The sequence below is a fragment of the Delphinus delphis genome, chromosome 18 (genome assembly GCF_949987515.2).
Source record: "Delphinus delphis chromosome 18, mDelDel1.2, whole genome shotgun sequence".
Classification (NCBI taxonomy): domain Eukaryota; kingdom Metazoa; phylum Chordata; class Mammalia; order Artiodactyla; family Delphinidae; genus Delphinus; species Delphinus delphis.
This window is the reverse complement of record NC_082700.1, coordinates 305,653-319,604: the sequence shown is the minus strand read 5'-3', so window position 1 is coordinate 319,604 and position 13,952 is coordinate 305,653. Positions and strand designations below refer to the sequence as shown.

Below are 13,952 nucleotides of genomic sequence, written 5' to 3'. Positions count from 1 at the left end.
GAAAGTGGAGTGTTCCTATGAAATCTTTTGTAAGCCAAAATGCAGTAGGGCTTCCCTGGTGGCGCAGTGGTTGAGAGTCCGCCTGCCAATGCAGGGGACACGGGTTCGTGCCCCGGTCCGGGAAGATCCCACATGCCGCGGAGCGGCTGCGCCCGTGAGCCATGGCCGCTGAGCCTGTGCGTCCGGAGCCTGTTGCTCCGCAATGGGAGAGGCCACAACAGTGAGAGGCCCGCGTACCGCCAAAAAAAAAAAAAAAAAAAAAAAAAAGTAGTAGTAACCAAAAATTCTCTTCAGATTTCTTCAGTTAGTAAAAACAGATACTAACACAGGTCTTTCAGAAAAGCGAAGCTGGTGTAAAGCGAACTTTCGAAAAGCAGGGTAAAGCTGTACTGTATGATTCCACTTACATAAAGTATCTAAATAGCCAAATTCATAGAAAAAGAAAGTAGAATTGTAGTTGTCAGTGGTTGAGGGTAGAATGAAATACGGAGTTACTGTTCAAGGGGCACTGAGTTTCAGTTTTGCAAGATGAACAGATTCTAGAGATCTGTTGTACAACAACATGAATATAGTGAACACTACTGAATATACATCTTAAAGTGGTTAAGAGGGCAAATTTTGTATGTGAAGGACTGACAGATTTTCTTCTAAGAACAGTAACAGGACAGGATGCATGCTTTTGCCACTGCTATTTAATATATTATTTTAAGTTCTAGCCAGAGTAATTAGGCAAAAAAAGATAGAAAAGCCAAACAAATTGACAAAGAGTAGGAAAATGATCTCTTTTTGCAGATGACATGACCTTACAGGTAGAAAACCCTAAGATGCCACAAAAATACTAGTAGGTCTAATAAATGAATTCGGCAAAGATGTAGGATACAAAATGAACCCACAAAAAAATCAGATGCATTTCTACAAAATAACAATGAAGAGTCTGAAAAGGAAATCAAGAAAACAATTCATTTTACAATAGAATAAAAAGAATATACTCAGGAATAAACATAATCGAGGATGCTACAGACGTGTACACTTGTAGTACACTACACAACACTGCTGAAATGAATGAAGACAAAATAAAGATGCAAGATCTCCCATGTTCATGAACTGAAAGATTTAATATTGTTAAGATGTCAGCACCCAAAGCAATCTACAATTCAAAGCCATCCCTATCAAAATCCCAACGATGTTTCATGTAGAATGGAAAAACGCATCTGAAAAGTCACATGGAATCTCAAGGGACCCCAAACTTCCAAAACAAACTTGAAAAAGAACAAAGTTGGAGAGCTCACACATCCTGATTTCAAAACTTGCTACAAAGCCACAGTAATTAAAACAGTGTGCCACTCAGCATTCAGACAAGGAACAAAAGGTATCCAAATTGGAAGGGAAGAGGTAAAATTGTCACTATATGCAGATGACATGATACTATACATAGAAAACCCTAAGGATGCCACACAAAAACTACAAGATCTGGGACTTCCCTGATGGTCCAGTGGGTAAGACTCCACACTCCCAATGCAGGGGGCCTGGGTTCAATCCCTGGTCGGGAAACTAGATCCCACATGCGTGCTTCAACTAAGAGTCTGCATGCCACAACTAAGAATCTGCATGCTGCAACTGAGACCTGGTACAGCCTAAATAACTAACTAAATATTAAAAAAAAAAAAAAAGCTCTACTAGATCTAATAAAGGAATTCAGCAAAGTAGCAGGATACAAGATTAACATTCAGAAATCAGTTGCATTTCTTTACACTAACAATAAAATAATATCAGAAAGGGAATGTAAAAAAAAAAAACCTTTTAAAATTGCACCAAAAAAACCCCACCTTGGAATAAACCTGACCAAGGAGCTAAAAGACTTACATGCTGAGAACTATAAAACATTAATAAAGGAAATTACAGAGGAATCAAAGGAATGGAAAGATATCCCACGCTCTCGGATTGGAAGAATTAATACTGTTAAAATGGCAATACTACCCAAAGCAATCTACAGATTTAATGAGATCCCTATCAAATTACCCATGACAGTTTTCAGAGAACTAGAACAATAATCCAAAAACTTACATGGAAACATAAAATACCCAGAACTGCCAAAGCAATCCTGAGGAAAATAACAAAGCAGGAGGCATAATTCTCCCAGATTTCAGACAATACTACAAAGCTACAGGAATCAAAGCAGTGTGGTATTGGTACAAAAACAGACATATGGATCAATGGAACAGAACAGAGAGCCCAGAAATAAACCCACACATCTACGATCAATTAATCTTCAAAAAGGAGGCAAGAGGGCTTCCCTGGTGGTGCAGTGGTTGAGAGTCCGCCTGCCGATGCAGGGAACACGGGTTCGTGCCCCGGTCTGGGAGGGTCCCACATGCTGCGGAATGGCTGGGCCCGTGAGCCATGGCCGCTGAGCCTGTGCGTCCGGAGCCTGTGCTCCACAACGGGAGAGGCCACAACAGTGAGAGGCCCGCGTACCGCAAAAAAAAAAAAAAAAAAAAAGGAGGCAAGAATATAAAATGGGAAAAAGTCTCTTTAGCAGTGGTGCTGGGAAAGTCGGACAGCTGAATGTAAATCAGTGAAGTTAGAACACACCCTCACGCCATGCACAAAAAATAAACTCAAATGAGATGGCTTGAAGACTTTTATAAGACATAAAACCATAAAACTCCTAGAAGAGAGCATAGGCAAAACATTCTCTGACATAAACTGTACCAATGTTTTCTTAGGTCAGGCTCCCAAGGCAATAGAAATTAAAACAAAAACAAACAAACAGGACCTGATGAAACTCACAAGCTTTTGCACAGCAAAGAAAACCATAAACAAAACGAAAAGACAACCTACAGTATGGTAGAAAATATTTGCAAATGATACAACCGACAAGGGCTTAATCTCCAAAATATATAAACAGCTCATACAACTCAACAACAACAACAAAAAAAAACCCAACTGAAAAATGAGCAGGAGACCTTAATAGACACTTCTCCAAAGAAGACATACAGATGGTCAGTAGGCACATGAAAAGATGCGCCACATGACTGACTATTAGAGAAATGCATATCAAAACTACAATGAGGTACCACCTCACACTGGTCAGAATGGCCACCATTAAAAAAGTCTATAGGGGGATTTCCCTGGTGGTGCAGTGGTTAAGAATCCACCTGTCAATGCAGGGGTCACGGGTTCGAGCCCTGGTCCAGGAAGATCCCACATGCCACGGAGCAACTAAGCCCACGCGCCACAACTACTGAGCCCGTGTGCCACAACTACTGAAGCTCGCGTGCCTAGAGCTCATGCTCTGAAACAAGAGAAGCCACTGCAATGAGAAGGCTGCACACCACAACGAAGAGTAGCCCCCACTCGACACAACTAGAGAATGCCTGCGTGCAGCAACTAAGACCCAACACAGCCATTAAAAAAAAAAAAAGAAAAAGTCTATAGGGACTTCCCTGATGGTCCAGTGATTAAGACTCCGTGCTTCCACTGCAGGGGGCACAGGTTCGATCCCTGGCTGGGGAACTAAGATCCTGCATGCCACGTGGCATGACCAAAAAAGTAAATAAAAGCAAAAAAATTAAAAATATTAAAAGTCTACAAATAACAAACGCTGGAGAGGCTGTGGAGAAAAGGGAACCCTCCTACACTGTTAGTGGGAATGTAAATTGGTGTAGCCACTATGGAGAACAGTATGGAGGTTTTAGAAAACTAAAAATAGAGATATACCATATGATCCAGCAATTCCACTCCTGGGCATATATCCAGAGAAAACTATAATTCAAAAAGATACATGCACCCCTATGTTCACAGCAACACCATTCACAATAGCCATGACATGGAAGCAACCTAAATGTCCATCGAAAGATGAAAGGATGAAGAAGATGTGGTATATATATACAATGGAATACTATTCAGCCATAGAAAAGAACAAAATAATGCCATTTGCAGCAACATGGATGCAACAAGAGATTATCATACTAAGTGAAGTAATTCAGAAAGAGAAAGACAAATACCATATGATATCACTTACATGTAGAATCTAAAATATGGCAAAAATGAACCTATCTATAAAACAGAAATAGACTCACAGACATAGAAAACACTTGTGGTTGCCAAGGGGGAGGGTTAGAGGCAGAGGAATGGACTGTGAGTCTGGGGTTGGTAGATGCAAACTATTACATTTACAGTGGATAAACAACAAGGTCCTACTGTACAGCACAGGGAACAATATTCAATCTCCTGGGATAAACCATAATGCAAAAGAATATTAAAAAAGAATGTAGGGCTTCCCTGGTGGCGCAGTGGTTGGGAGTCCGCCTGCCGATGCAGGGGACACGGGTTCGTGCCCCGGTCCGGGAAGATCCCACATGCCGCGGAGCGACTGGGCCCGTGAGCCATGGCCGCTGAGCCTGCGCGTCCAGAGCCTGTGCTCCGCAACGCGAGAGGCCACAGTGGTGACACCCGCATACCGCAAAAAAAAAAAAAAAAAAAAGGATGTATATATGTATATAACTGAGTCACTGCAGTGCAGCAGAGATTGGCACACTGTAAATCAACTATACTTCAATTAAAAAAAAAAACAACCAAAAAAACCAGTGTGCTACTGCCATAAGGACAGATGGATGGACCAATGGAATAGAAAAGAGAGCCCAGAAATAAACATTCACGTATATGGTCAACTGAGTTTTGACAAGAGTGCCCAGACCGTACAATGGAGAAAAGACCATCTTTTCAACAAACAGTGCTGGGTAAACTGGATATCCAAATGGGAAAGAATGAACCTTTCCCTTACACCATATATAAAAATTAGCTCAAAATAACTCAAAGACCTAAATGTAAGAGCTAAAACTATAAAACTCACAGAAGAAAACACAGGGGGGAAAAGCTTCACGATGTTAGATTGGCAATGATTTCTTGGATATGACATCAAAATACCGGCAACAAAAGAAAAAGTAGATAAACTGGACTTTATCAATTAAAAACTTTTTGAAAGAATGCTATCAAGAGAGTGATAAGGTAAGCCACAGAATAAGAGATAACATCTGAAAATGATATATCTGATAAAGGATTAATGTATAATCCTCTATACATTATACATACATCCTTTATACATTATACATATAATGTATAATGTATAATCCATAATGTATAAAGATCTCCTATAACCCAACAACAGCAAAATAAATAATCCAATTCAAAAATGGGCAATGGACTGGAATTAACTCATTCTAAGGGCCATACTGCTTTGTGTGACACATAAAGCACGGACACAAAGAGATCAATGAAGATAAACTTTAATGCTGGTAGCTATCTAAAACAGACCCATCAGTCATATACCCAAAATTTTCTATGAATGCCTTTAACCTGAATCTATTTTGGTATTGTAATTCAGAAAATTACCTAGGAATAAGAAGTAAATTCTCATACATTATCAGAAGCAGGTGTTATCATTTTATTTTGATTTGCCAGCTCTATGTGCTCTCCTGGTTTCTAGATTTCAGAAGGTAGCAAGAAACATTTACACATTAGGGATCCTTCATTTTCCTTCCCCTCCATACTTCACTAACTTGCCTGATAAATTTAGATTTCCTTCAATTTACTATGAATCATGTGAATTTCTTGTTTAAAAACAAGAAACTACTAAGCTACTAAGAAACTTAAATTTGCAGAAGGTTGATAGTGGTTTGCTCTCAATTCATACTGGGCACTCACTTCCATTATAAATTTCTACTTAAAATTTGAAAAAATACTTTGTCTCAAAGGACCACTATATACTTACCAACTGAAGATAGAAATCAGTAGGACTATTTATATGACAAACCATAACTGAAACATCTGTCATTTCCTTAGGCAAAACAGGTGGATGATAGTGTAAAGTCGTATTTTTTTCAGAGTGACTTCTTGATAACTGAGACCTAAACCTAATTAAAAGCATAAGCAAGAGCCATTAAGTCTCTCTTCTCTCAGTGGATTAACTGATCTGAAGAAAGGACTTACACACATACTGATTTATCTACCAAGAGTATTTTTCCAATTTCTCTCTTCTAACTTACAACATTTCTTAGTATTGTCTCCAATTATCAAACCAGGATAAATAAGAGGTCAAGTCTCAAAACTCAATAATTAACCTTCAAGTTTGTGCTGGAACATTTGTGAGTTGGGCCTGTATGTTCTACTCAAAGTTTCTACTCTTTTGGTTGACAATACCCAGCATCTATGGTAGCAATCAGAAAGGCCAGCTGAGGGGTTTCTGTGACCCCTTTCAGCTCCAATACTCTAGTTAAGTTTTATTTTTCCAGAATGGAATCTACTTGGGTCACTTCCAGAGTCGTGTAATTGCTCAGGACAGAAAGTAGTATCTTCCATTATCTCTGTGGTTACTTAGTCATCTTACTTTGCTCATCAGACATGAGAAAGGAAAGAAATTTAAGTATCTACTCTAGATTCATACATTAAATATAGAGTGGTGATCATGATCTTATTCCAAAGGTTAGAAAATGTAAGAACTCTTAAACTATAATTCTTAAAACCCTAGTGGAGCTACTTGTAAAAGTTAGCAAGAGTCTAAAAAAATGTTCCTATCTACCAATAGTTTCTATTTTGAGCTACCTTAATTTTTCTATTTCCTTAAATCAAATGACCTGAATGCAATTTTCACAGACAACCATACTTAGAAAACTCTGACAGCAATATTTTTAACCTCTTCGAGTATGTTAGGATGTCCCTGGTGGTCTAGTGGTTAGGATTTGGTGCGCCCTCTTAGTGTATGTTACAGTTCACTTTAGAGCCCATCTTTTTTTTTTTGCGGTACGCGGGCCTCTCACTGTTGTGGCCTCTCCCGTTACGGAGCACAGGCTCCGGACGCGCCTGCTCAGCAGCCATGGCTCACAAACCCAGCCGCTCCGCTGCACGCGGGATCCTCCTGGACCGGGCCATGAACCCGCGTCCCCCGCGTCGGCAGGCGGACTCCCAACCACTGCGCCACCAGGGAGGCCCCAGAGCCCATATTTTTTAAAGGTAAAATCTGCTGTTCCAATTTATAGCTATAACCTTGAAAATATTTACATTTTAGTAAGTTACCTACCTTGCTAGTTCCATAAAAACTAATGCATCTCTAAGAGACACAGGCATATCACTGCTTATTTTATTTGTTGGTGGCTTCTGCAGATCTACAATTAGCACACCATCTTCTTCTTTAAAAACTTTCATTAAAACAGCCTTCTTATTTACCATTTTCAAAAATTCTATTTTAGCTTCTTCTCCCCAGCCTTCAGTCTGTGGAAAAAGTAAAATTCCAATGTATTCAGTAATTATAATTAGCTCTAATGGTACAATGTTGTAGATTTAGCTTTCTAACAGCCAAAGTCTGCAAATTCGAACAAAGGCACTTAACCAACCATACATATTTAGAAGCGGCTGGGCCCACAAACCCAAAGACAGTCTTTATGTATGCACAATGTACGGATCACACTTAGATTTTATAAACATGGTCTCAAGGTGACCATAAGCTGTTGTACTTCAGGACTTAGTTTTACTTCTGAATATTAATATCAAGATAATAAATAAAAGTTTAAAAACAAAACAAGTATTATGTACGAATTTTCCACTTAAACGATGAAATCCAAAAGGTAATTTTGAAAGCATGATGGAAGCCATGTAATACATTAAAGATATTTACAATCATTACCAGGTAACTTAGTTTCCATTACTAGCAATATGTGAGGTAAATGCTACTTAAACAATAAGGAAAAATACTCACCCATTGAAAAAAAAATTTCTCACTGAACTTTGAAACTTTAATTACTCATACCTAAAGTAAATTTCACAGGCCAAAACTACACATTCCTTAAAAATAAAACATCTTCTAAAGATTTTGTAAGTATAAAAGTAAAGCCCATTCAGAATAAAAAGGCAAAAAAAAAAAAAAAAGATAAAATTAAAGCCAAAATAATTTTCCCATTTTGAGGAAAATACCAGGGCTAATATGTTTATGTGTTTCCTTTTACTTTTTTATTCATTTGTTCATTCTTTCAAATATTTGCTGAACGCCTACTACGTGCTCAGTGATTTGCTAAGTGTTGGAATACAAAGATGAGCAAAGGTGCAGACTCCTGCTTTCACAGACTTTATAATAATATAACTGCTTAACAAGTATTTTTACACACAATTTCTGTCTCATAGGAGTTTTAAATCTTTCTGGGAAATAAATATTCATTAATAATATAAACAGAATGCAATATAGGCTATAAGCAGTGAGCAAAGGGCCATGGAAATAGTGAAGAAATGAATGGAAACACATACCACATAACATTTAAAATTTATTTTTCTCTCCATATTTATTTGACTCCAAAATTTTATGGTTTACTTGGCTATTTCACCTATCATTATGTTCATATATGCATATTCAACTCAATTTCCCGTTAAGAACGATTCTAATTGTAGAAACTGAAGTTCATTTCCTTTTTTATTGGCACCAATAGTTTATTATACAAAATGTATTTAACAAGAGAACTGAACCTACATTCAGTAATCTGATCAGCAATGCATAGCTAAAACTGGACTATTTGGCCCCTGAATAAGAAATAATTTAAGTCTCACTTACTGAATTCTGTGGAACAATGTCTTTCAATGAGCATGGCTGTGCTAATGGCTGGATGTCTTTCAGCAGCCCTTCAATATATGGCTCAGACTTCCTCAGAGCCAGACACAAGTCATTTAGTGTGACATGCTGCTTAGCAATGTGTTCTGATCTCACATAAGTATCACCAACTCTGGGAAGAATTCAAGCAATATTTACTGAAGATAATGCTTCAAGCCCAAACTTGCCTTACCCCACAAAAGGTATGCATTTCTAAGGATACTCTCTTTATGTTAAATCTTCTAGGAAGTTATACTCTTTTAAAAATTTATTTATTCATTTATTTTTACATCTTTATTGGATTATAATTGCTTTACAATGATGTGTTAGTTGCTGCTGTATAACGAAGTAAATCAGCTATACATATACATACATCCCCATATCTCCTCCCTCTTGTGTCTCCCTCCCACCCTCCCTATCCCTCCCCTCTAGGTGGTCACAAAGCACCTAGCTGATCTCCCTGTGCTATGCAGCTGCTTCCCACTAGCTATCTATTTTACACATGGTAGTGTATATATGTCGATGCTACTCTCTCACTTCGTCCCAGCTTACCCTTCCCCCACTGTGTCCTCATGTCCATTCTCTACATCTACATCTCTATTCCTGCCCTGACACTAGGTTCATCAGTACCATTTTTCTAGATTCTATATAAATGTGTTAATATACGGTATTTTTCTCTTAGAAAGTTATATTCTGATTCATACTATCTCACTATATAGATTTAATCTAGCTTTTATAAACACAGACACTGTTTCTACCTATAGAAATAAATCTCAACTGCCTTCATCTGGATTGTCTTTCATATACCTATTTGGTTTAAATTTAAAAGGCATAATGACACCCCCAAACAAAAAGCTATTTATAAAGCTATGACCATTTAATAAAGTGACCATGCAAGAGTTAATACTGGTCCTTACTAGAAGAACATTTTCAGTTTGTTTTATTTTCCTAGAAGACTGAGGGAAACAGTTTTGAACACCTAGAGTTAGACACTATGCCACTTTAACATACAATAATGGAATTATGGAAATATGATTAAAAATTTTACTCAATCATCTGGCAACTAACCGTAACATTTTATTTAAAAGAACCATTTTTGAGGCCTCCCTGGTGGCGCAGTGGTTGAGAGTCCGCCTGCCGATGCAGGGGACACGGGTTCGTGCCCCGGTGCGGGAAGATCCCACATGCCGCGGAGCGGCTGGGCCCGTGAGCCATGGCCACTGAGCCTGCGCATCCAAAGCCTGTGCTCCACAACAGGAGAGCCCACAACAGTGAGAGGCCCGCGTACCGCAAAAAAAAAAAAAAAAAAAAAAAACCCCACCATTTTTGTGCTTCATTTCCTGCTTTGAGGCTATATAGAAGAGCATTTAAGTTTGAAACATCAGAAAGTTCTTTTTCCAAGCTCCCCATCTAGTAACACTGATAGCTAATACTTTACTAATTCAGTAATTAGTAAGACAAATTACAGAGCAAAATAAAAGGTATATGCCTTGGAAGTGAAGAAGGATAACTTATTCCTCTCTACCTCTTCCTACTTTTCTTTCTTCTTTAGTATCTCCCCTCCTCCCCCATCACAAGTGTTTCTAAGCAGACCAGGAACACATAGTAATTATAAAATAACATACCCTGCAACAATTAGGACTTCAGAATTTCCAAAATCTACCATGAATATTTGTATTAGTGCAACTTTGTGGACTGAGAATTTGGTTGGAATACAAGGTTTTCTAATACTTTCACTTCCTATTGGAATTAATTCAGTAATAGTTCCTCGACACCACATTCCATTTTCAATACTGTTGACAAATATTCTTGCACCTAAATAATGGAGACAAATCATTATCAATGTTTATGAAGAAGAATATCTAATTAGCTCTAATTTACAAACATGTACATTAGTTCCACCACTAAGAAGTCTTAATTCATTTATTAACTGATGATACAGTACTGTGTCAAGTGCTATGAGAGGGATTAAAAGGTAGTGTATTTTGGCAGTCTGTTATACAGAAACTTATGTCCTAGACGGGGAGGTAAAAACAAAGAAAACAAAGCCAGCAGTCCTTTACTGAGGACCTGTGTTTTATAAACTATAACAAAGATGAGTAAGACCGTCCTGCTATCAAGAAGCTCAAGAAAGGAAAGGAGACAGGCAAGTGACTATAATACACTGTACTTATAACAATAAAGACCTATCCTTGTGCATGTACACACATGCAAGTACAGATATATATATACCGAAATCTATAAAATACTTTAGTAGCATAAAGGAAGCAGCAATGACATTCTCTTGGTAAAAGGGGAGTGAAAGTAAAGAAACCAAGAAAGGGAGAGTGTGAAAGGCCAAAATTAAGAAATTGATACACAGTGGAGTTCAGAGAAGGGGAAGATGAACCAAGGACCAAGCAGCAGAGGAAGACCTTATGGTCTTTCCTTATGGAGGGATCAGATGAATTACAAATTAATAACCAGAAAAAAATATCAAGTTAGAAAGAATTTTTATTTTTACTATAGGCTCAGCAATGTTCTCAGTATTTTATGTTTGAATTCACCTCCTCCCCACAACAACCCCATGGAGATGATGCTTCCATCCCATAGGTGAGGAAACTAGGCAAAAAGAGGCTGAAAACCCAGCCGAAGCGACATGGCTACTTAGAAGAGGTAGGAAGAGAACCCAGGTAGTCTTAGAGCCCAACCTCTTAAAAACTCATCTAGCATCAGAGATATACTTGTTAAGACTTGATCACTGATTATATACAGAGAGATGCTGCATAATCCCCTCTATACATGCTAATAAAAACAGGATAGTTGAGATGCACATCAGGGCAACCTTTTAAGTTCTACCAAAACATCTGTTTTGGCCTTGAGATTGTCATAAACCCTTCTCTTATGCTGATATACCATATAACCAATATTCTTAGTTTTAAACTATACGCTATTAAACTATTCTTTCTTGCAACAGATGAGATAAAAGTCTATTGAAGTAATCTGTTGTTCTTTATAATGAAGAACACAGGTAGGAAAAGGGAACATGAGGAAACTCTGCTAAAGCGTTATATTACATTTCTTCCCTTACCATTAATTTCTTGAAAGATAAATAAGGGCTTCCCTGGTGGCACAGTGGTTAAGAATCCAGGGTAATGCAGGGGAGACGGGTTCGAACCCTGGTTTGGGAAGATCCCACATGCCACGGAGCAACTAAGCCCGTGTGCCACAACTGCTGAGCCTGTGAGCCACAATTACTGAAGCCCGTGCGCCTAGAGCCCGTGCTCTGCAACAAGAGAAGCCACCACAATGAGAAGCCTGTGCACCGCAACGAAGAGTAGCTCTTGCTCGCCACAACTAGAGAAAGCCCACATGCAGCAACAAAGATCCAACGCAGCCAAAAATAAAAAAATTGAAAGAAAAACGATAAATGAGTATTTAAATCATATATATCTACCTTGAAATAATAATTATCCTTGACAACTTAAAGGATGACTTTTTGGCTTTCATAGAACATTTTCTAAATCTAAACTGAGCTCTTTTGTGCATGTATTAAATTTAGAGAATTATTTGCAGCCGTAAAATTAAGTTTAACACTACACTCTTCCCTCCTTAGATATTCAGAATTTAAACACGATTTTTAAAATTAATTTATTCTATTTATTTATTTTTGGCTGTGCTGGGTCTTCATGGCTGCACACGGGCTTTTCTCTAGTTGCTGCGAGCGGGGGCTACTCTTCGTTGAGGTGCACGGGCTTCTCATTGTGGTGGCATCTCTTGTTGCAGAGCAGGGCTCTAGGTGCGCGGGCTGCAGTATTTGTGGCATGCAGGCTCAGTAGTTGTGGCACACAGGCTGTTGCTCCGTGGCATGTGGGATCTTCCCAGACCAGGGATCGAACCCATGTCCCCTGCATTGGCAGGTGGATTCTTAACCACTGCGCCACCAGGGAAGTCCCGTGGTGGCTTCTCTTGTTGCAGAGCACGGGCTCGAGGCACAGAGGCTTCAGCAGTTGTGGCTCGCAGGCTCTAGAGCACACAGGCTTCAGCACTTGTGGCTCGCAGGCTCTAGAGCACAGGCTCAGTAGTTGTGACGCACAGGCTTAGCTGCTCTGTGACATGTGGGATCTTCCTGGACCAAGGCTCGAACCCGTGTCCCCTGCACTGGCAGGAGGATTCTTAACTACTGTGCCACCAGAGAAGGCCCTAAACACTGTTTTTTAACTTTAAAAATTATTATTCATTTTTATCAGAAGTATGTGATGATTCTAGTCTTCTGATATTCTGATAAGCTACAAAGATGAGCTGAGAGTTAGTTAACACTTTTAAAGAACTACTATGGGGATTTCCCCAGTGGTCCAGTGGTAAAGAATCCCCCTTCCAATGCAAGGGATGTGGGTTCAATCCCTGGTCGGGGAACTAGGATAACACATGCCGCAGGGCAACTAAGCCCACGTGCCTCAAACTAGAGAGCCCGAGTGCCACAAACAACGGAGCCCACATGCCCTGGAACCCACGCGTCACAACTAGAGAGAGAAAACCCACATGCTACAACTACAGAGAAGCCCATGCACTGCAACTAGAGAAGCCCACGCACTGCAATGAAAGGTCCCACGTGCCGCAAGCAAGACCCGATGCAGCCAAAAAATTAAAAAATTAAAAAAAAACCCATACTATATAAAGCTGAACAGACAATATAGTACTTTTTGGTATTAGTTATATGTAGGCATTGATATTAATAGAAGGAGAAAAATGCTCTATTAATAAATCAAACAAATCATAGCTTCATCTTATTACAGAGTATAATCAAATTTAATCAAGTGTTACAAGGAAAACGTTTGTAATGAAAGCCTAAATTACAGCAAATTACACACAGCCTTAGAATTAAGATGGACTGATTAAATTTACCAACTACCCTCTGTGTGACCCTAGGAAATGGATGCCACTGCCCTGCATCTATCTCACTCGGGCGTTCAACGACATCTTCAACATTCACATGTAGACAGCAAGGGATGGTAGTCGTACTACAAGGAACACTCAGAGGAATACTTTTCTCTGGAGATGAGGGGACAAATTATATAACCCATCATGGGTTTTGTAATTTTAAAAATATCTCACCTTACTCCATAATGGAGTTTTTGTGTATATCTCACTCAACAGTCAATTTTATGTCCAGTGACAGATGAATGGATAAAGAAGATGTGGTACATATATACAATGGAATACTACTCAGCCATAAAAAAGATCAAAATAATGCCATCTGCAACAACATGGATGGACTAGAGATTATCATACTAAGTGAAGTCAAAAAGAGAAAGACAAATACCATATTTGGTATTTGATG

At 38.9% G+C, this 13,952-nt stretch overlaps 1 protein-coding gene across 1 annotated transcript in view; it reads right to left on the bottom strand.

Moving 5' to 3' along the window:
• Positions 1–13,952, bottom strand: part of RNF17 (ring finger protein 17) — a 110,368-nt gene that overhangs the window by 63,840 nt on the left and 32,576 nt on the right. Inside the window, exons 13-16 of the mRNA XM_059995543.1 lie at positions 10,258–10,447; positions 8,597–8,765; positions 7,079–7,269; positions 5,774–5,915 (exon numbers count right to left, since the gene is read on the bottom strand). Of these exons, the coding sequence (XP_059851526.1) occupies positions 5,774–5,915; positions 7,079–7,269; positions 8,597–8,765; positions 10,258–10,447 (692 nt within the window). The remainder of the gene's footprint in view (positions 1–5,773; positions 5,916–7,078; positions 7,270–8,596; positions 8,766–10,257; positions 10,448–13,952) is intronic.